We start from the raw sequence: 21,129 nt of genomic DNA, 5'->3' as shown, positions 1-21,129 counted from the left end.
CAAAAAAAAAAAAAAAAAAAACAAAAAAAAAAAAACTGGAGGTCCTAAATAAAATACAGGAAACCAGAAGCATCTGCATCTAATTCAGTGCTGACAAAGAAGACAAAAAGAGATCACAGCTAAGGACTTCAAAAGTTAATTTATCTGGCAGATACCTCACCTGTGAGAGTGCAGATGATGGTAAATACCAGTATGACATAAAACTGAAGGCGGAATAAATACATATTCCATAGGCTGGGGTGGATATTGAAATGCTAAGTGATTTACTGGTACTCCCAGGGAGAACCTAGAGTGCTTTCAATTTCCCCATACTCAGAGAATTCCTTTAATGCATTTTGAAATGTGCCTGGGCAATACAGATTGCCATTAAATGAGGGCATTCAGCGGCCAATTTAAGCAGAAAAGAGCACTAAAGACCTTAACTTCACTTCTCTCCTAATGCTTTTCATTACCTGCAGCAATGTTACTGATCATCTTGTTACATTCAGGATTAAAGGATCAAAGTTTTATGCCTGCGCACTATTGATTTTGTACCCTCCTTACCGTCTGCACTTTCTTGTGTGAACCATTAAAGGTTTAGCATTATGCTCACATATCCTCAGCTTATAAACAGCTTCTGTGGAGACGGCGAGGTAAAAGGCCAGCAGTACGGCCTGCTGTGCCTATTGTTACAGCAATTTGTTTTAAGATTTATGATAAACATGCCAATAAATTTGATCAATGTCTATGGCTGTGAAGAAGAAAGATGTCTCTTTTTAGCCCGTCCAACAGAGGACCAGAGGCTAATTTCTCAGGGGAGCGAACTACCTCTTTATGCAAGTGATTGACTGCATATCCTGCCAGAAGCACAATCCTTTGCAGCACTATCGCTTGACCCCGCTTCCCCAAGTTACTGGCGTAGTCAAATGCAATTGCTAAACCATGGCAGGTTCAATAATTGATTGTTTGACTGACACGCATTTAGCTCTGATTTGTGACACTAAAGAAATGCATAAAGCCTTTGCTGGTGAAGACCTTGTTAGTTCTGGTCAAAAGGCAGCTTCTTTCCGTGACTTGAATGGATTCTAGAGACTCATTTGCTGCGGACATCATCCGGTTTAGTTTTCTTTTTTCATGCTAACTAATCACCAGGTGAGAAAATTCTCTCCAGCAGAGCTGCTCTCTCCCCGTGGTGTTTCGGTGATTATCCTCCTAATTGTTTACGCGATTTGAGATATGGGATCGGCTAAACGCTGGAATGCTTCACTGTCACCGAGCCCTGGTACTGAACTGTGGAGTAAGGACTGCCGACAATAAACTCAGCAAAATCTCAACCAAATAAGGATCCAAGCACACCCTGTTTCTTGGTTCCAAGAAAACCATGGTGACTCACAGAAATGAAATGGCTCTTTTTTGGTCTCTCGCTCAGCTTCGTGTCAAGAAATCAGAACCAGCTCAGTGCTCTCACAGAGCAACAGGCCTGTTCATATATATCATTCCTCGACCACAGACTTATTCTTATCTGTCTTTCATCACTAGGCTGTTCCTGACAGTGCTCTTTACTCACACGAAAACCAAAAAGACCAGAAACATAATACACTCCACTTCAAATATCCCTCTAATTGCTGTGCCTAACTGTAAGACGTACATCTGGAATGAACATCTTGATTTCATTTCAGAGATTACACAGACTACAATAACTCAAACACTGTTGAGCATATATGGCTCCTGAGGTGGTAACGGGGGGAAAGATCAGCTTCTTAACACTAATGCAGAAATCTGGGAGGCTAATTGCAAGGACTGATGGATATTCGCATTATAGAATGCCTCAGACTAAAATGGGATTGTTATTGTTAAAAATAGGCAAAAATGTAAACAAAGAAAACTGCAAGCCTAAATCAAACATTCAAGCATTCCCATAAAATTGAGATTTCATTGGAAATGATATGACTCAAATGTTTTGTTGATTGTTTGAGTACTGTGAGTGATCAGAGAACTAGGTAAAAGCCCCTTTCAAGAAAGCCTAATGAACAGCAAATAGACACATAATAAATCCAGTGGTATCTTCTGCAATTAATATTGCATCTGCTTTTATGCCACATGTGAAAAATCAATTTGTCTTCCTCTACACGTCATATTAACAAATGCTTTTATTGTCACACATAAACCCACATATTTCCTCCTCCTTTGACATCATATCAAAGCTGGACTGCATTTATAAATTCAAGCTTCGGTCAAATACAAACGTTCTTAAAATAGGTAACGCTGGATACAGCTAATCAAAACGTGCTCAGGAAATGTTATGGCCTGCTTTATCAAACCTTTCTAACATATAGCCTACGCCCAGACAGATGGAAAAAGCAATGCCATCTGTCTAATTTATTCTGTAACATAAGAGCTCTGAGGGCCTCCCGAGCCTCAGTCTATACGCTAGCGCTTAGCAGTGACCTGCCCAAGGCCAGAATCCAAATCCTGACCAGGCCAGGGCCGGCTGTGGCAGGGAGTACTGTGGGAGCTGTGTCCGTTTCCCCATAATGTTGCTCGGCCCAGGACAGATGGTTTCAGCGGGCTGGATTCGCCTCGCCTAATCCCACAACAGTGACTCCTTTAGGCCAATCAGGCTCGCGCAGGCTGTGTGCACCAGCAGTGCGCGAATCGCAAGGACGGCACAGCTTCTGTGCAAAGCAGCGGCTGGCAGCGTGAGCTTCAGAGAGCGAGCGTGCCCGTCTGAACTCTCCCAAAATTATTGGGAGGACATTATAGCAGAAAAATGGCCCAACAAATACAACTGGGTATTGCAACAGAGAGTAAAAGTACAAATGAAAAATGTAAATTGGTCAAATAGAAGTAAGTTGTAAGACAAAGACGAATATACAGCCGGCATATGAAATGATCATGAATAGATACCCAGCTAATGCACAGTTGATTATGTGTCTATGAAAATGACAAAATTCACAGAAAAATATGATGGAAGCTAAATGAGTAGCTAGAGAACAGCTGGCAAACAATAATCAAAAACAGGCTACGTAAAGTCAAATGCCTGGTGGAGTTGTCACATCAACACAAAAAATGTATCTATAAACAAATTTAAAAATCGGATAAGATGTGATATGACAATAAAATTCTTTAAACTCTCCGAACTGACACTAAAGAAGACACGTGAAACAATTTTCTACCTGGCACGTATTTCTCAGAAAAATTGCATGCAAGCTAAGTTTCTGCAGTGTCTCACAGCCATCCATCCTATAATAGTAATAACAACCTTAACTGTGTTGCTGGCAGGAATTGTATTTTACAACCATAGGAAACTTCATATTATCAGAAAATATTATTTGAGAAACATGGTGGGGCTGCATGATAAGGCTGCAGAAAAAAATGAAATGCAAAAATGAGATGCGAAAATTGCCCAGTGATCATTTTAATGACTATAATCTATATATAATAAGTATATACACTATAAACAATTCATCTACCAAATGTGGGCCAAGCAAAGCTGAATTATGTAAAATCATATTCTGTTGAAACCGTACTGGATGTGGTCAGTCCTAAACAGTTCATGCATACAGTATGTAGTCTTTGCCTGAGTAATATGATATGCCATGTGTGTGACATGAACAAGTGAATGAATGCTATGAAAACATACTGAAAACCATATTGTGTAACATGATGTAGCACGCACATCTATGGTCCGTGGCTGATAAACGTTCAACGTTTTCAAGTTGATTATCAGTGTCACCAAGGTTTGAATGGAAGAAAAACAGAGAAATCATATCCATCAGTTTGGCTGTACCCCTGTCCACAGGAATGTATTTAGCAGGATTTAAATGCAAAAAAAAAACCTTGCAGGGCTGCATTTAATTTCACAATAAGGGTAGAACTGTTAACTGCTGCTCTCCTGGGCACATGTGTATGTGCATTATAAGTGCTATGTGAAATAAATAAATAAACAAATAAACAACAGCTACAACACCAACAACAACAACATAATAATAATAATAATAATAATAATAAGAAGAAGAACCACCTTGCTTGACTTGTTCAGCTTTAATGAAGTAGAAAACATCTGTGATAATAGCCCTACCCATTTTTTCACAGTTTCTATGGATTTCAAATCCTCGGTGAGTTAGAATGTGTTTTGCCTGTTACAAACAATTTATGCAGAGAGACATCTAACCATATGGCTGCGTCTGAGATAACATTTACCTAACAGAATCAATTCTAGACTGGTTGGAAAATATTTGCTTGGAGAGGTTCCTTTTCTTCAGGGATGCCCTTTGCACTGATTTAAAAACCACAAAACAGGGAGGCAACAGGAAGCAAACTAACCGCTAATGGAGACAATTTGCTGCAGCCTCTGCAACAGAACGACACCTTCAGCTAGCAGCCTGTATTCATGTTAGATGTAAAATTTGAGAGGTAAGGCATACCAGAGGGAAATCAGGTTAGCAGGTGTATGTAAGAGAGAGGGATAAATGCAAAGAGAAGGAAAGGACGGTAAGAGAAGAACAGAGATTAGAATCTTTTAAATTCCTATCTAATATTTTTGCATTATTTATTTTTCCGTCTGGCAACTCTTTCCATACATACATTGCGTTAAATCATATACATTTTTTCTTATGTACATGTATAAGCTTTGGCAATACAAATAAGTTGTTTATGACAATATTGCCAGTCTGAAAAGGGAAGAAAGAAACGGAGAGAGGCAGACAGAGACAGAGCGTGAGAGAGATGCTGGATGATTAAAATTCGGATGCAGTGGAAAGCGATGGGCGCCGCTCCATTGGTATGCAAGTGACGTCCCGGCACCCGGAATACATTATGAACTGGCGGCGCGCTAATACGCCATGCAATCATCAACACCAGATGGAACAGTTGGCGGTACACGTCCCATCAAACCCCTCCTGCTTGTCAGGAAGATGTATTAATGTCCCTTCTTCCCCTCCCTCTCACCCCCCCCCCCCCCCCCCGCACATACACAAACCAAACCCCTCCACCACCCTCCCCCCCACCCCCCCACACACACACAAACCCAACCCCTCCACCGCCCTCCCCCCCCCGCCCCCACACACACACACACAAACCCAACCCCTCCACCACCCTCCCCCCCACCCCCCCACACACACACAAACCCAACGCCTCCACCACCCTCCCCTCCCCCCCACCCACCCCCACCCCCCCGCCCCCCCACACACACACAAACCCAACCCCTCCACCACCCTCCCCCCATCCCCACCCCCCACCCCCCCACACACACACAAACCCAACCCCTCCACCACCCTCCCCCCCACCCCCACCCCCCACCCCCCCACACACACACAAACCCAACCCCTCCACCCCCCGCCCCCACCCTTTTTTATTCCCAGGGCTTATTTATTTATTTATTTCCCCAGTAGGATCCCCGGCTCCGCCGTCCTCCTGGATGCTTTCCGGAACCTTCCGCGTCCCAGGCCGCTCCTGGAAGCGGCGCTCCTCCCACGGCCTGCCTCGGCGGAGCCAGGTGGTGTGCAGCCATTCCATTCCATCCCATCAAATAAGGTGAGGGCCCTGGGACTGCATCAGCTCGCGCTCACTCAAGGGTTACCAGCTGCAGCGGCTAACAACCTGTGCAGTTTAATATTTAAAGAGACCGCGCCGCTAGCTCCTCACACACTTCTCTTTACAGCACCGTAGGAAAAGGGCATTAAAGCTGCATGAGCCAACATGGACGAACCACGTTTAGACAAAAACATTACGGGATGTGCATGAACGCAGGTAACAAATGAACTGCGGTCCGGTTGTAGACAGAACAGCGAAGCTCTCAGCTACAGATTTGGAAGCGATACCTTAATAAATATGTCCGCGGCTGTAGGCATTAAATGCTGCAGGCATTTAGCTATATAGATCTGAAAGATCATGTGCCACAATTTTAATGCATTTAATTATCACGGCCCACAGGAGTTTTAATGTTCTTATGAAATGAATTTATTTATTGTTCACTAGAAACCAGCATGAAGTTGTGAAAAGAACGGTCAGATTTAGGTTTTTACTGTAGGCAGTAGGAAACAGACTGCAAGCAGGGGCTGTGCAAGAACAGCATTATGCTGTAAACTACCGAGATGACTTCATTTAATTCAATTTCAGCTACCAACAGACTAACATATGCACAGATCACACAGAAAAGCTGAAATTCTGAGGCATTCAAGATGGTTCCTTTCAACAGTAAAGCAGCACGAATATCAGCAATGTCTTATTTAAAACAAAGAAGCTACAGTGTAGTTTAAGGGCAAGTTTTAATTTAATTTTGAGAAAGTAAGATAACAATGGTAGCGTTGTCTAAAGCAATATTGTATGGAAATATCTGAGTTTCAAAATTCAGCATACGGTCTCATCGATTGTTGTGACTGTTCATTATGCAGACATGATATGATTTAAAATGCACATCATATCACTTATTATGCAGCATCTGTTGTCATATCCGCATTAGACAACATTTTAATCCCAGGTTCCTTTGGAAAAGCAACTGACACAACTTGCCACACAAAAGGCAAATACAGTATGTACACACAGACACACACATACTGTATGCACACACTTGGGATGGTGGTGCATTATAAGACAGTAAGTTAAATTCCTTATTATACACTCAGTACAGTGTCTGCCCTTCTAATCAATATGGTGACATTTTTCTGTTGATGATTGTATTTCTGTATAAAACAGTATTTATAATTGTGACAAATATCTATTTTTAAGCCCTCCAAATAAACAAGAACCTGTTTTTTTTGTATTTCTGAAAGAAACAGATGTTCAATTGTTATATGCACTGTGCATTTGCTATGGATCAGTGACCAGTTTACACATTAATACTACTTTGCTATTCAATTCATTGTCCACAGATATGTACATTTACACTCCTGATAGAAGTTATAATTCTGTGAGTGCCGGTTTGTGGATGAAAAATTTCCATGTGTGTCTCAAAGGAAGCACATTTCTTTCCCTTTTTTTAGCAATTAAACAAAAGCGCCCTTTCAAAATGAAAACACACCTTTTCTTCCTCGAAATGGATTTGCAAGAACGTCTGTTTTAACCATCTGCCTCACTGATTTGTAGCACAGAAGAAGAAATAATAAAAGTGATTCATGTTTTTGCTGTTACAGGAGGTGTCAAAAGATACAGTAATTCCACTGAAAGCTTAACACCGCATTTAGCTCCAATGTGAGTAGATTCTAAGTGCCTGGCCCACACAATGAAAAAAACCCCTACAAAACCCCTTATAAAATGCAATTTATCAGAATCTCTGACTGCACTTATATACTTGTATGTAGTATTACACAAATAACTGCAGATTTCCCCTTGTTGGTGCTAAGTAAATGCAACTAAACTTCATTTTAGCAGAATTCAAAACACTTTCACTGTAATGATTATTATCTATAGGACTGCACTATGACCTGCATGACATCCATAAAAAAACCAAGAAGCTAATTTGTGGAGGCTGGGTTGCTGTAAATTTCACCAGGTGATTTAGCATGGAAAATGCTGGGGCTCAGAAAGGTCAAAAGGTGCATGAAAGTGCATGAAAAAGACCGACATCGAGATTTAAGCTATCGGGATGTTGACGGATGCAGCCATATGTTCAAATGGAAAGACAAAGTATGTACAGATTCCCACAATATCATTACAGTAGCAGGTTCATGGCCTAGTTTTCCCTAATTTCAACAAACAGCACTTTTGGGGGGTGGGGGGTTGGGGGGTGGGGGGGGGGTGGACTGTGGTATAACAGAAAAGAGCTCTTGTTAAAGTAGCGGTGTCCCTGCTCTGCGTGACATAAACAAGCCCGCCTGTTTGCACGCGGATCTTGCCAAGGAGGAGCGGTGTCCGGTGAGAAAACAGGACAATTAGAACAGCACGATCTCTGCAGTTCGGCTCGCGTCTGCGGCGCGAATCTCCCATCCCAAACGCCGACCCACGCCGCTCCCTTCTAACCAGATCCTGCAATTACGGCAGCGTTAGCTCGAGCCCCCGCGCCGCCGCCGCCGCCGCCGCCGCCGCCCGAGAGAGAGGGGCGCCTTCGCCGCGTCCCGCGCGGTTTTTCGCCACGCCCTCTCGGTCGGTCACCGTGGTCACCGGCGCCGGGGGGCCCCCCATGTTAAAACGGAGTCGGGTCCACGGCCATAAATGCCAAATCAATTCTCAACAGACAATAAAGAGGCTCGTGTTTTACATCCGGGGGAAACGCGATCCGAAAAAAAACGTGAACTAATAGCGTATCGCCCCTCTAACTGAAAACACAGACGCGCGGTCAGAGGAGAAGAGACGGGAACGAGGGGAGAGGAGGGAGGAAGAGCGACCTGGCGGCAGGCTGACGCTTCGTTCCCGCCGGGACCCCCATCTGCAAGTGTTTTCCAGCGTATCACATGACGGGGGCCATGTGTTAGAAATTACAGCCAGTTAAGTTCCCTGCTCAGAAAAATATGTGGACAATTTATGAAATGCGGTCCGGGATGGAGATGTACTAAGTAGAACCAGGTTCCGAAAACACCCTCCTCCCCCGCCTCCTCCTTCTCCTCGCCCGCCCACCCGCCCCCCCCCCCCCCCCCACCGCGTCTCTCGCTCTCTCCTGCGACCCCTCCTTCGCCGAAACCTTAAAATAAGAACCGCAGTCACATCTGGCAGGCAGGGGATGTAAGAGACGGTGGTGTGACCCACTGTTAAGGCCATTCAAATACGAACAATTTGTGTGCCGGAGTGTCTGCGCCCGCTAATGGCTCTGAGTGGAGCAGGCTAGGCCGAGGCCTGCCTCAGGCAACAACAACAAGGTCACTGGCAAATCGCTGGCTGATGCCAGGCCCCAGCACGTTAATGACAAACATACACTTTCTAGAGCTCTTTCCAAATGCCAAGAACCGCAAAACTATACTTCGACGTTTGCGCATCCATAGAAAAGAGGGGGGGGGGGGAAAGAACAGGTCTGTTTTTATCGTTGCGTTCCAAAGGGAAGTTTTTTTTCAGACCTCCCTCTTTTCGAAACTCCAGATTTTTGCAGGGTTTGCAGCGGGTACGACGAGGGCATGTAAGGCCAGAGACGACAGAGCGCACGTGACTCACGACAAGGCCTTAAAAAAACGCCCCAAACACAGTAAGGAGGCACTGAGAAGGAGGCCGGGGTGAAAACAGCTCTGGGTGAAAAGGGGGCAGAGCAGAACCAGGGCTACACCGCAGGGTTAGAAAAATCATCCCAGTTCCAGTGTTCCCTGACGCTCCTGACATTTCCTCCGAAACACTTCTCAAAATCCCCCACCTTCTGGTGACTGCCTTAAGATTTTTCGACATGTTTCCCCCATTTTGTCTGATTTTAAAATCCCCCATCTGTCATTGATAGTGCATTTTCCCTCTGAAGCGTACCCAGGGGATTTTTATAAGCCCTAATTCTTTTTTTTTTTTTGGGGGGGGGGAATCTGGGGGATTTCCCCACTCTGACATGGATAGGGCAGGCTGGTTTGCATTACACACCAATCAACTCCCCCTGGAGTGCTTCATCCATTACATTCGTATACTGTAACTCAACATAATATAAACATGGCTGCAATGAACATGCTAAAGAAGAACTGTGTAGATGGCTTCTCCCCACTCTTCATCACACATGTAATCTGCTACTCTTACATTTAAGATCATATATCAAACATGGATTATTCTAATGCATTTACTGACGTATTGTCCTGAATTACGTAGATAAATGGACAGTAAAGTCTAACTTAATCTAAAAAGTAGCAATAAACAATAGGTACGTTTTGTTTTCAAATTGTATCTATTTCAAATAAGAAAGGCACTTGATCCCCAAATGCAAACTTGTTCTTGTATTTCTTTTCTCATTTATTTAATTTAATTTAATTTAATTTAATTTAATTTTTTATTTCAACCTATAATAACGATAAATAAATAGCGTATATTCTAAAAATGTCGCTTGTTTCATTTCGGTATTAGTACTCAGTGAGAGTTTCCCGTGCCAGTGCAGAAGGAGAGGTCACACTCCGTTCCTTACGTTATTAATTCAACACAATACTATAACACAAAAAAAAAACCAACAGAAAAAAACCAAAACAACACCATCAGCTCCCCCCAACAATAACAGTAAACGCCGCCATTCCTTTAATGTGCGGAGCCCCAGTCCCCGCGCAGATGGACGCCGCTCTCTCTGGCGCGCTGCCAGGGCCCCGACAGACTGCCAGCCGCTTCGCCCCCGAGAAGAGGCGGCGCGTGTGCAGATGGGCGTCCGAAATAGCCAAGTGTCACTCCTGCTCAAGTGTCCCTGACCTGCCGCATGCCCCCAGTCACATCTGCTTCCCATGTTCCCCCTGGAGTGCAAGGGCACACACACACACACCAGAGCACACACACACGAGCACACACATGAACACACACACACACACACACACACACGAGCACACACATGAACACACACACACACACACACACACACACGAGCACACACATGAACACACACACACACACACACACACACACGAGCACACACATGAACACACACACACGCACACACACGAGCACACACATGAACACACACACACGAACACGAGTGCACACAAGAACACACAGACACACACATACATGCACACACACACGCACACAAGAGTACATACACATACACACACACACGCACACACACGCAAGAGCACACACACACGCATGCACACACACACGGCTCTTGAGGGGATAGGCCTATGCACACTGAAACACGACTTCCGCCTCAGAAGCATGCATGTGCACATAGGGCAGGATTCCTTTAACATCACTGCACTCTCATAACCCTTGATACAGTCTATATGTATACCTCACCTACTAACCTACAGACACACAGCACTATTCAGTCTGTCTGCTTCAGTTCCACACAGTCTGTTCTCCACCGTTATACCAACATATTCCACTAATGAAACAAAATGAACGGGCAGTTCAGTTTAATATTAGAGTCTGAAATATCAGAGAAAGAAAAAACGGTAAAATTTTTTTCAACGGTTGGGCGTCACTCTTTCTTGGAAATGACAACAGCAGTGGAAACTTAGTTTTGCTACTCCTGAGAAATACCTGAAAAGACGCAATCTGTGCAGCTAAAGGAAAACGAAAACAACAACCAAGACACTAATTAAAGGACTGCTCATATAGGCAGATGAGGATAAATGAAAAAGATGAAATTAATAAAGATCTGTTTGTTGTGTCTCCTTTCTGTCTCACCGCTCCGTGTTCAAACGCATCGGAAACGAGCGGGAGAGAGGGAGGGAGGGAGGGAGAGAGAGAGAGAGAGGGAGAGAGAGACGCCTCGCTTTTTAAAACCGTCCAGATTAACTCCAGCAGCCGCTCCATTGATACCTCACCACTTTTCACGCTCGGCACCTTGTTGCCATTAATCCTCTTAGCGGGCTTCCTTTTGAACCGGCAATCTTCTCTATCGGCGGGATCGATGCTTACCCCTCTCAAAGAGTGCGTGCGGCGGCCCCTCCGCGTTTCCCGCCAGGCCGACGGGCGCGGGACAGGCACGGGCGGGGACGGGCACGGGACAGGGGGGACGGGCGCGGGACGGGCGGGGATGGGCACGGGGACGGGCGAGGCCGGGCGGGGACGGGCACGGGGACGGGCACGGGGACGGGCACGGCCGCTGGCAGCAGCGCCGCGCCCGCGTTACCCAGAAGGCTACGGCAGCCGCCCGAGCCAGCCGAGCCAGCCGGGCCGGTCTCGCAGCACCATCTGCGCGGTGGAGGGACTGTTCTGCTTCCCTGGCTCGGCTCGGCACGTCCTCCCCTAGCCATCCACAAAATGCCAGCTGCAACCTCTCTCTCTCTCTATCTCTCTTTATCTCTATTTCTCTCTCTCTCCCTCTCTCTATCTCTCTTCCCTCTCTCTCTTTCTCTGTCTCTCTCTTTCTCTCTTTATCTCTCCCTCTCTCTATCTCTCTCTCTCTATGCTCTGTCACTCTCTGTTTGTCCCCCTCAGTCTAAATTTTTCCAAATTTCAATTTGCTTAACTGGCATGGAAAACAGTACGCTCACGTTGCCAAAGCATATGCATTTTACATGCAACGAAGAAACATTAATACAAAAAAGTATAACTAGCAATTTACCACGGCAACAGATAATAATATTGGATTACAGGCAATGGGAAAGAATGAAACCTCTCTCTGCTCTTCTCCTGCTGCGTCCACAGTCTCTCTCACCATCTCTCTCTCCTTCTGTCCGTGTTATCAAGTGTCTGGAGTTTTTTTCCCTTCTCTCACAGCCACCTCCAGCGCTCACCAGGGGTGCAACAATTCATTCACAATACACATGATTCATCGATTGTAATTCTCGCGGTGCGTCTGATCGATGTGCATGCTCTAATAATAAGGACAGAGGAGTAGACAGGCTCGATTGAGTATTGATTCAGAAGCACCGTTATGGGCCCGGCGGTACGGGAAAAAAAAGTTTATCTGTCTTCGCCTTGTCTTTTTTATAAGACGTTTGCTTTAATTAGACGGAGGACGACATCATCGTTCACTTAGACTTGTTAATCACGTTTCAGGAAAGCAGGGCTCTGGACAGAAACTGCATTCCTTGCACCTGATTGGCTGAATCAAATCATCCTCAATGTCAGCCCGTCAAACTGTACGGTAAAGATTTTGCTCCAAATTGAGTACCACAACCTATCAATGAACCTCATTTACATTCACACCTTCTAGAACTTTCAGACTGAGGGCCAGACAACCCAGGAGACACCTGGCAACAGGCTACCAACAGCACAAGGGCGTTAGTTTTGTGCTCGTATTACCACTTCCACTGGGGGGGGGTGGGCCCACTAGTGCATGTTTCCAATTTCACACCGGCCTATGGACGAGCGTGAGACCCCCTCTCAGCTCGGCCCGGTCGGAGCAGGGGGTCAAGTGTGGGTCAAGCGGCGCTGCGTTTCGGGAAACTGCTATTTCCACTCTGGGTCCGGAGCTGCAGACAGGACCTGCTACCCCTACGCTTCAAAACGCTTTCAAAAACCAATGAAAAAATGCGAACATAAACACAAGACAGGAAGCACCACCATATACTGCATGCTAAAAAACTGCTTCAAAACATGAAACTTATGCTGATTTACCAAACACTTACTAAATTGCTTGTAGCTGCACACTCCAAAAAAAAAAAAAACTACAAATCAAATTGACCACAGGTTTTCAAAACACCTCCATACCTTCCTCTCAAATCAATCCCCCCCCCCCCCAACAAAATATAAATAAAAAGAACATGTGTTCACCAATGTGCGCACACACACGTGCACGTGCACACGTGCCCACATATGCACACATGCACACGCACGGAGCTGTTCCCTCTCTAGCCCTCCAGCCATAGAACCTTCAGGCTTACCTGGCATCCCGACACGCAAGACGCCGAATAAGGAGGGGAGAGACTCCCAGACTCTCTCTGGCTGTGCAGCCGCGGGCACGTGCAGTTTCTCCCCCTAACCTCCCCTCCGCCTCCCTCCCTCTCGCTCACTCGGTCACTGGCCCCCGCTCAGGAGCTACAGGGACGAGAGACGGGGGTGCCCAGGCGGCGCGGCGTGGCCGGCGCTGGGAGCGGGAGGGCGGGCGCGGGCTCTTTTTCGGCGGGCGGAGACAGACGGAGGGCTGACGCTCCGCGCCGCGCCGCGATGCGCTCGAAGCGGGCGGGCGAGGGACGGCGGGGCCACATGCGGCCACAGGCCACTCTCAGGCAGACACAGCGACGGGAACGCACGCGCAAGTAATCTCAGCTGACTCGCGGCAACCATACATTTCACAGCACGAGAGAGAGAGAGAGAGAGAGGGAGAAATGGGGGAAGGGGAAAGGCTTAGGAGGGAGGGAGAGAGAGAGAGGGAGTCAGACAGTGAGAGAGCAAGGGAGGGAGGGGAGTGAGGAGAGAAGAAGGGGGAGTCGCACGAAGACTGAATGCACAAGTGCAGGAATGCAGACCGAATCATCACTTCCTGTGTCCACGGGCTCGGTTGACGTATTAGTTCCGCGTGCGCGAGGTTTATCAAACGTCTACGACACGGCGGAGGAGGCGCAGCGTTCTGTGGTGTCTGCAGACGCCGGGCCGCCTCGCAAGCAGCCCCAGCCTCCTGACGTTAGCCTCCACAGAAAACGTAAACAAAGGGCAGCCTTAGACTACATAGACCCTTCCTGTGGTACCTCAGGTGCTGCATTTCAGTGTCTACCCAGTGCTTCATATGTTTATGGTTCCTCCATTTCAAAAAGGAAAACTGAATGCAATCGCCATCCTGAATTTTTTGAGGAACTCTCCCAAATGTCGGCTGTTTATCGATCTGTTCTTACCCGCTGATACAAGAGGGAAAACATCAATAAAAACGCAAGGGTGCAATTCTGAGTACAAATTAACTGAAAAATCTCAAATTGCCTTCAAATTACAGACTGAAATTGCGCTGATCAGAAACGAAGCATCACAAAAGGTGGCGGCTTGCTTTCAGCTTCATTGCTTTTAGCTTATTTCTTTACTCCATTTTTTTCAGCCGGATAAGTGTCTCCAAAAACAACAGCAGCATCGGTGGAGCCAGCCATGCCAGCGGTAACAGCAGCCTCTTCATTAAAAAAACAAAAAATCAATTTAGAGACTCCTAACAAAGGAGGTTCGTCTCCTTCTGCTGCAGTGTTTTAAGTCTCTGGAGTGGCAACCCCCCCCTCCCACCACCACCGCCCCTCCACCCCCTCCGCCGACCCCCATTCCCCCACCACCCCTTCCCTTCTCTTCTCTTCTCTAGCTGCCATCGCTGCATGTGATTAACATATGTCTAGGCTCTCAGTCCCTGTCAGCTTGAAGGCATTCTGTCTTGTAGCTGCCTTAAATGGCAGATGAATTCCATATGGGAAAGCAGGCCCTTCTTCCTCTATCCTGCTTTTATTCCATTAATAACACCCCCCCCCCAACACACACTCACACACACCCCCCACACACACTGCTCCTGCTCCACCCCCCCCACACACACACTGCTCCCCCTCCACCCCCCCCACACACACACATACACTGCTCCCCCTCCACCCCCCCACACACACAAATACACTGCTCCCCCTCCACACCCCCCCCCCCACACACACTGCTCCCCCTCCACCCCCCCACTCACACACACACATACATTGCTCCCTCTCCACGCCTCCAGTCTCTCTGTCTGTTAACGGAATGACGACCAGCTTCGACGCGCGAACGCATTTCACCGCTGAGCCTCACCTGGTTCGACCGGTCTGTTACTCGCCAACATTTCAGAATCGAGTGACGGTGGGGGAGGGAGGAGCGAGGGAGGGTGGGGGGGGGAAATACTCCTGATTGTGAACGTCTCCTCAAAAACAGGAGCAATCCCTCGACTCCATCCCTGGGAGACAGCCTCCTCCTCCTAACGTTGCTCCTGGACAATCAAGGCCTCACCTCGCTCTTCAGACCGTTTCACACTGTCATGCACACCGCACGCAGACCTACTCACAACTGTGGGCTGGAAACCTCTTCATATAAATGTCCATATCAATATATAAACTCCAACTATATGGCACAATCTAGCCAATAATCTGCTGTGTATTGCTAATACGTATGCAAAGGTGAACGTGTTACCAGACTACACATTGCATCATCAATGATGCTGCGACTGCATGCAAAGTTGAGACAGTAAGACCCTAACACCTTTTCACAGCCCTAGAGTAGAGATTCACACTAAGATACATTCAACTTGACAATATGGGAATATACAGTTACTGGCATAATGGTTTTCTTGCAGAGCACATCTTGTTGACGTTGTTGATAACGCGCACCATTCCTGAAGTCATTTGGTGCATCTGTGCAAGTCGGAAAGGGTTCTCAGCCGAAGTTTCTTGGCCCTGTCTGAATTTGAAGCAATCCCACTGTACCCCCCTGCCAGAGTAATCACAGTCCTCCCATTGACCCATCCCACATGGCTTCTGTGGGGCCCTCACATTTTAAGCACATATGGAAGGGGGGGGGGGGGGTGAGCTGAGCGCTCTTCTGCGAGTGAAGCCCACACTGGCTTTCTTCAGCATGACCGAGTGTGTCCTACGAACCCACGCTAGCTCGTTCTAGCGGTATCCCATGATGCTCTAATCACAAACAGCAACGCCACGCTTAGCAGCCTGCCTTCGTTTCGTCCTTCCCCTCCCGTTAAACTCACAAGTAATAAAAAAAAAAGGCCTTGCGATGAGTTAATGGGCAACTCAGCAGCTTTTGTTGTTTCCTTTCATCAAGCAGAAACTACAGAAGCAATCATCAACACACAGGCATTTTACCACAAAGCCCTGAAAAAAACAGACAAAAAAGGCAAATCAACCAAAATGAGTTTTACCCGCAAATGAAATCCACAGATTTGGGGGGGGGGGGCTCTCTACTTTCTGCCACCCTGCTCACACTCCCCTCCTTAAAGGGAGGGAAGAGAACTTGGCTCGTTCGACAGTGGGGGGGGGGGGGGCAACGTTACTAAAGTTAATGTCCGTGCGCGCCTAACAGCGGAATCGCTGGAAAAGCACGCTCGCTGGAACCGCGGCTCAGCGCCGGGCGGAGGGGGGGCGCTGACGCCCGTCGCCTGGGTTACGCGTCCCCAGACGGGCGTGTGAGAAAGCCCCGTCTCTGGCCCACCCCGGCGGGAGGCTCTTACGCACCCTCCTCAGCCCCGCACAATGGACATTATTCCCCCCCTCATTGGGCACTAAATGAGTTAATTTTAAAGAGGAGCGACCTCATTGATTTTATTGGGAAGCAGTGCACCAAACTAAATAGTCTTCTCTGGCAGCCCCTCCGCCCCCCGGCCCCCGCTGCCACAATCACCACCACCCTCCCACTCCCCCCCCCCCCACCGACGGCCCACCACCGCCGCCTTTTCAATGGCAGCCAAAATAATGGCAAATATATATTCAAACCAGGGCGATAAAAACAGCCCTTTAAGCCCGGGCTGCATTAACCGACTGTGAAAGAGTAACAAGACAAAAAAAGGGAACAAAACAGAGGGGTACGTGGGCAGAGGGGCTCGGGACGGAGCGCTTTACACGCAGGGCTCCCTTTAACAAAGCTGAATGGGGCCTCTTTCTGACTCCTCTTGTGCAAGACTTGATAAACTAAATGGCCTGGCAGTCAATGATGAGCCAATGAGCTGTTGATGAATAGGGGTGACTCCTGGACTCCTCCCCCCCCCCCCCCCCTCACCACCCCTCAGCCCCTCAGCTCCCGTCTCTGGTGGTGGGTGTCCGGCTAGAGGCTGACGCAGCAGCCCGATGGGGTGGCGCCGGCCTCGTCCGAATTTCCCCACTCGTTTGTCCGCCCTTTGCTCTCTCTCTCCGCGCCGCTGACCAATCGGGGGGTGACGCTGGTGGTGAGGTGGGTGGGTGGGGGACGGGGGGTGGGGGGCGGCGGTGTCAGGGGGGAAACAGCGTTTCGTGGCCCGCTGGTGCAGAACAAAGAGGGAGAATTAGCCCAGCCTTACCGGGCCTTCTCCACCCTCGGTGGACCTCAAAGGGCCCGATTTTCCACACAGCTGGAAGCCATTAATGTCTTCCCAACGCAGCCCGCGAGGACGACAGGCCCAGGGAGGCCGGGGACGGAGGGCCGGAGTTATTGGATGGAGGAGCCGGCCCGGGCTGGGCCGTCCGCGCCTCCCTCTGAACCCCGAAAGGGTACCGCTACCAATTAGGGCCCTGGGAGGGGGTGATAAATAACACGAGCCCGGCCGCTGGGAGACGGAGCGAGGGAGGCAAAGACGCGTGATTGCTCCTGTTACCCCCCCGCGTGTGCAAAAAAAACAAGGTGAACTACACCACGGCTCAGAGAGAACCAAGGGCAACGGTGACCAAGGTCGAAAAAAGCGAAACATTTTTTTGCAAAGGTTGGGCAGTCTCGTACCTGTAGATTTACTGAACGGTCATGGCAGACGAACCCAGAAAGGGCTCAAAACCTTGAGAGTTTTGTCTCGCTGCAGAAAATGAAAAGGGAAAATAATTAAATAAATGTCATATACTTGGCAAAAAAAGAAAAATAACAGCTTAATATTAGGTTTGGTTTATAGGTGCCTAGCTTCATTAGAAGGTTCATTTAGAAGCTATTAATGTCTTCCTATTGCAGCCTACCAGGTAAGACAGGCCCGGAAAGACTGGGGATGGGGAGCTGGAGTTATTGGATCGACATTACAGCCTCCCAGACATCACACGAACAACGTGTTGCACAAGAGCTTGTGCTGCTCCAGAACATCCTCACTTTCTCAGTCTCTGGTACAAACCCATGTCTATTACAGTTATTTTGGCTGCACCGGAGCATCCAGGCGACATCACATAAGAGCTTTAATTGACTTAACAGGTGCTGCACTAGAGATAAAAGGCACTGTGACCCCCCCCCCAACCCCCCACCCCCAGCCCCCTCCTCAAACGCAGGCAGTGCTGAAATGCGAGGACAATAGCACACGCTCCACTGAGCTCCCCCGCCCCCCGGTCAGAGAGACAAAAAGCCGCAGTCCTGCCTGTGTTCCTGTGCAGGCCCCAGCCATCTGGCCCGCTCCCCTGCCTCCCTCCCTCTCTCCCTCCCTCCCTCCCTCCCCCCCTCCCTCGCCCCGAATCGCACCGCAGGCCGCAGCCCCAGCCTCCTCCCCGCACTCTGCTGCTATTCAGGACAGACCCGTATCATCACCCATTCAGACCGCGGGTTCATGACAATAACCGCTAATGAGGCCGACAAATGACTTTTCGGCTGAGGGGCGGGGGGAGCGGAGTAACCCCCCACCTCCCCCCCCCCCTTCTGCTTCCGTCCGGTGGCCCCGCCTACGTCGATCATTTTTGGAGTGAAGGGATCGCTTTCTGAGCAGCGTGAAGCAAGCCGTTGGAACACGAGAATCCGTTTCCGCGGCTGGACGAGCACCGACCGCCTCTCGCAATTCTGCAGCGCCCTTTATCTGAGACTACGGGACTACCCCAACAAGCCCAGTTCTGCTAACCCTCTGACCAATCGCCGATTCATTCAGGCGCAAACCGGACCCTAAAACATCCTGTATTAAAGGCGACATCTTGGAATTTGACTCAGACTGAGCGTCCAGATCCCAGTGAACGTTGTGGGCAGGGTCATATTCCGTTTCCACGCCGCTACTTCTATAAATAGTGAACCCTTGTCAGGGCTTGCTGAATTCAGGCTGCTGTTGGGGAGGGTGGGGAAAAGGGTGGGAGCTGGAGTGGAGGGGATTGGGGGGGGGGGCTGGGATGGGAGGTTCTTCTCTACATGACTGGTCCCGTCCCTGCAAAGGTGTTCGACGACCTTCACTAGGTGGAGCTAGCAGTACGCCTCTGCGCCAGCCTGCCTCAGCAGATCCTTCCCTGCTCCGTCGAGCGCCGAAGTGGCGCGATCCTAATTAACAGGCAAGCCTCTCCGCACGCGTGAGCGCAGCCTCCGAGGCGGTGAGCGCGGCGACGGCCCTGCCCCAACACCGCGCACGCCGCAACGTTCCACCGAGAGGCGCGCCGCACGCTCGCAAACCCACGGCGCGCGCCACTGAGAACATTCCGGATGAACGTCTCGACTGTCAGTTAAACTGTTGGTGGCTTTTTAGGAGAGAGGCCAGGAAAGCTGCTAAACTGGTTAACATTCACCTTTTTTCACCTCCGAAAATAAATGCGCACACACACGTGTCGAAAGCGCATGACACGTGTTAAAAACGCATTACAGTTGTGTGCAAATGACTATTTGTATCCGCATCAGCTCGATGACGATAACTTCCAGGTACGCGACACAAAATGTTTTCTTGCGTGGGAAACAGATCCCTCTCTAACAGCACGGGAGCACCGATTCCACACAGACACAACGGGCTAGACAATTTTGCACGGGCTGCATTTAAAACCGTTGAGTGTTTTCACGAAGCACATTCTCCTCACACCATGGTGGTGTACAGCTTTTCAACCCATAAAAAATAAATCAAGAAAAAAGAAAATGAGTCATACACAGGCTATATTAAAAATAAGATGACATTCATTTGGGATCTGTACTGTGTCAGTCTAAATTGTTCTTTGTTCATGTTAACTTGTTCCATTAAAAAAAAAAAAAAATACTACTTTGTATAATGTCCCTGAACAGCATTATCCAAGCTACCAAACCTTTAAGTGACGCACTAGAACTTTCTCAAGCTATCATTCTTGAATTTCATCAATGCTTCCATTTCATTACGCTACTGAACACGGTGGTTTATACACAGAAATGCTGGGCATTCCTTTGGCTGAAGGTTTTGCCATTGTTCGTCTTGATTGCAAATCCGCAGTCTTTCAAGGAAAACTGAACAGGCATGCGTGCGCCTGAGTTCTGGTGGAGATCCTGGACAATGGTGGTCAGAGGCAGGAAGGCCTCCCATTCTCAGTGCCTGCTGTAGGCATGAGCGTTGGTGAAAGAAAACAACAGAACACCGCCAGCACAGTGGTGGATCACGTAAGGCCAAGATGCTTCCAAGAACCGCCAGTCATGGCTGGTCACAGCTGCTCGTCACTGGTCACAGCTGGTCTGCGGTGATACTCAGTGGACTTTTCCTTTTAAAAAAAAAAAAAAATATTATTTCTACATCCTCCTAAGAAAAAAGAAAAGAAAAAACAAAACAAAACCAGAGAAATCTGTCAGTGAGGCCGGAGCTCGCAAGCCGAGAGTGCAGCACCAACAGGAACCTGCGATTCCTGGCCCGGCCCTCCTGCACACAATGCCTGGTGAATGGAAGGAACCAGGGGCCCGGCAGAGATAGCCCGCTGTCAGGAACCGGCCCTGACGCTGCAGGACGGACGGCAGGGCCCGGCCCACGGGGCAGGATGTCGGAGTGGCGGACTGGGGCGGCCAGATATCCCGCTTTCACACAGTCGCCGGCCGGGATGTTTTGCTCTTCAGGTGATTAAATTCGGAAGCCGGGGCCTGGTCGCGCTTCGAGCCTGACCCCGCTGTCACGGCTCCGCGGCCCGCCGTATCTGCCTTCCGCCAAGAGCCGACCGGGGCATCAACAAGTCCCGGCGACCGCTCTCTTCTCCTGTAGTCGCCGAGGAAAACCCCCCCCCCCCACCCCCCCAAAAAAAAAAAAATTTGCCAGGGTTAGAACTGCCCAAACAAGGCGCTGTCCCGAGGTCAGGACTCTGAAAACACGACGCTGTCGCCAGCTCG

At 48.6% G+C, this 21,129-nt stretch overlaps 1 protein-coding gene across 5 annotated transcripts in view; it reads right to left on the bottom strand.

The window, feature by feature from the left end:
* The window catches only part of runx1t1 (RUNX1 partner transcriptional co-repressor 1), a 59,058-nt gene that overhangs the window by 23,936 nt on the left and 13,993 nt on the right, over positions 1 to 21,129 (bottom strand). The window contains exon 1 of one of the 5 annotated variants that reach the window (XM_035430764.1): positions 13,347 to 13,369. The exons of the other annotated variants lie outside the window; for them this stretch is intronic. Within the exon in view, the coding sequence (XP_035286655.1) occupies positions 13,347 to 13,353 (7 nt within the window). The 5' untranslated portion in view covers positions 13,354 to 13,369. Of the gene's footprint in view, positions 1 to 13,346; positions 13,370 to 21,129 lie in introns of those variants that run through there. 5 annotated transcript variants of the gene reach the window in all.

The sequence above is a fragment of the Anguilla anguilla genome, chromosome 8 (assembly GCF_013347855.1).
Source record: "Anguilla anguilla isolate fAngAng1 chromosome 8, fAngAng1.pri, whole genome shotgun sequence".
Lineage (NCBI taxonomy): Eukaryota > Metazoa > Chordata > Actinopteri > Anguilliformes > Anguillidae > Anguilla > Anguilla anguilla.
This window is presented reverse-complemented; position numbering and strand designations above follow the sequence as displayed.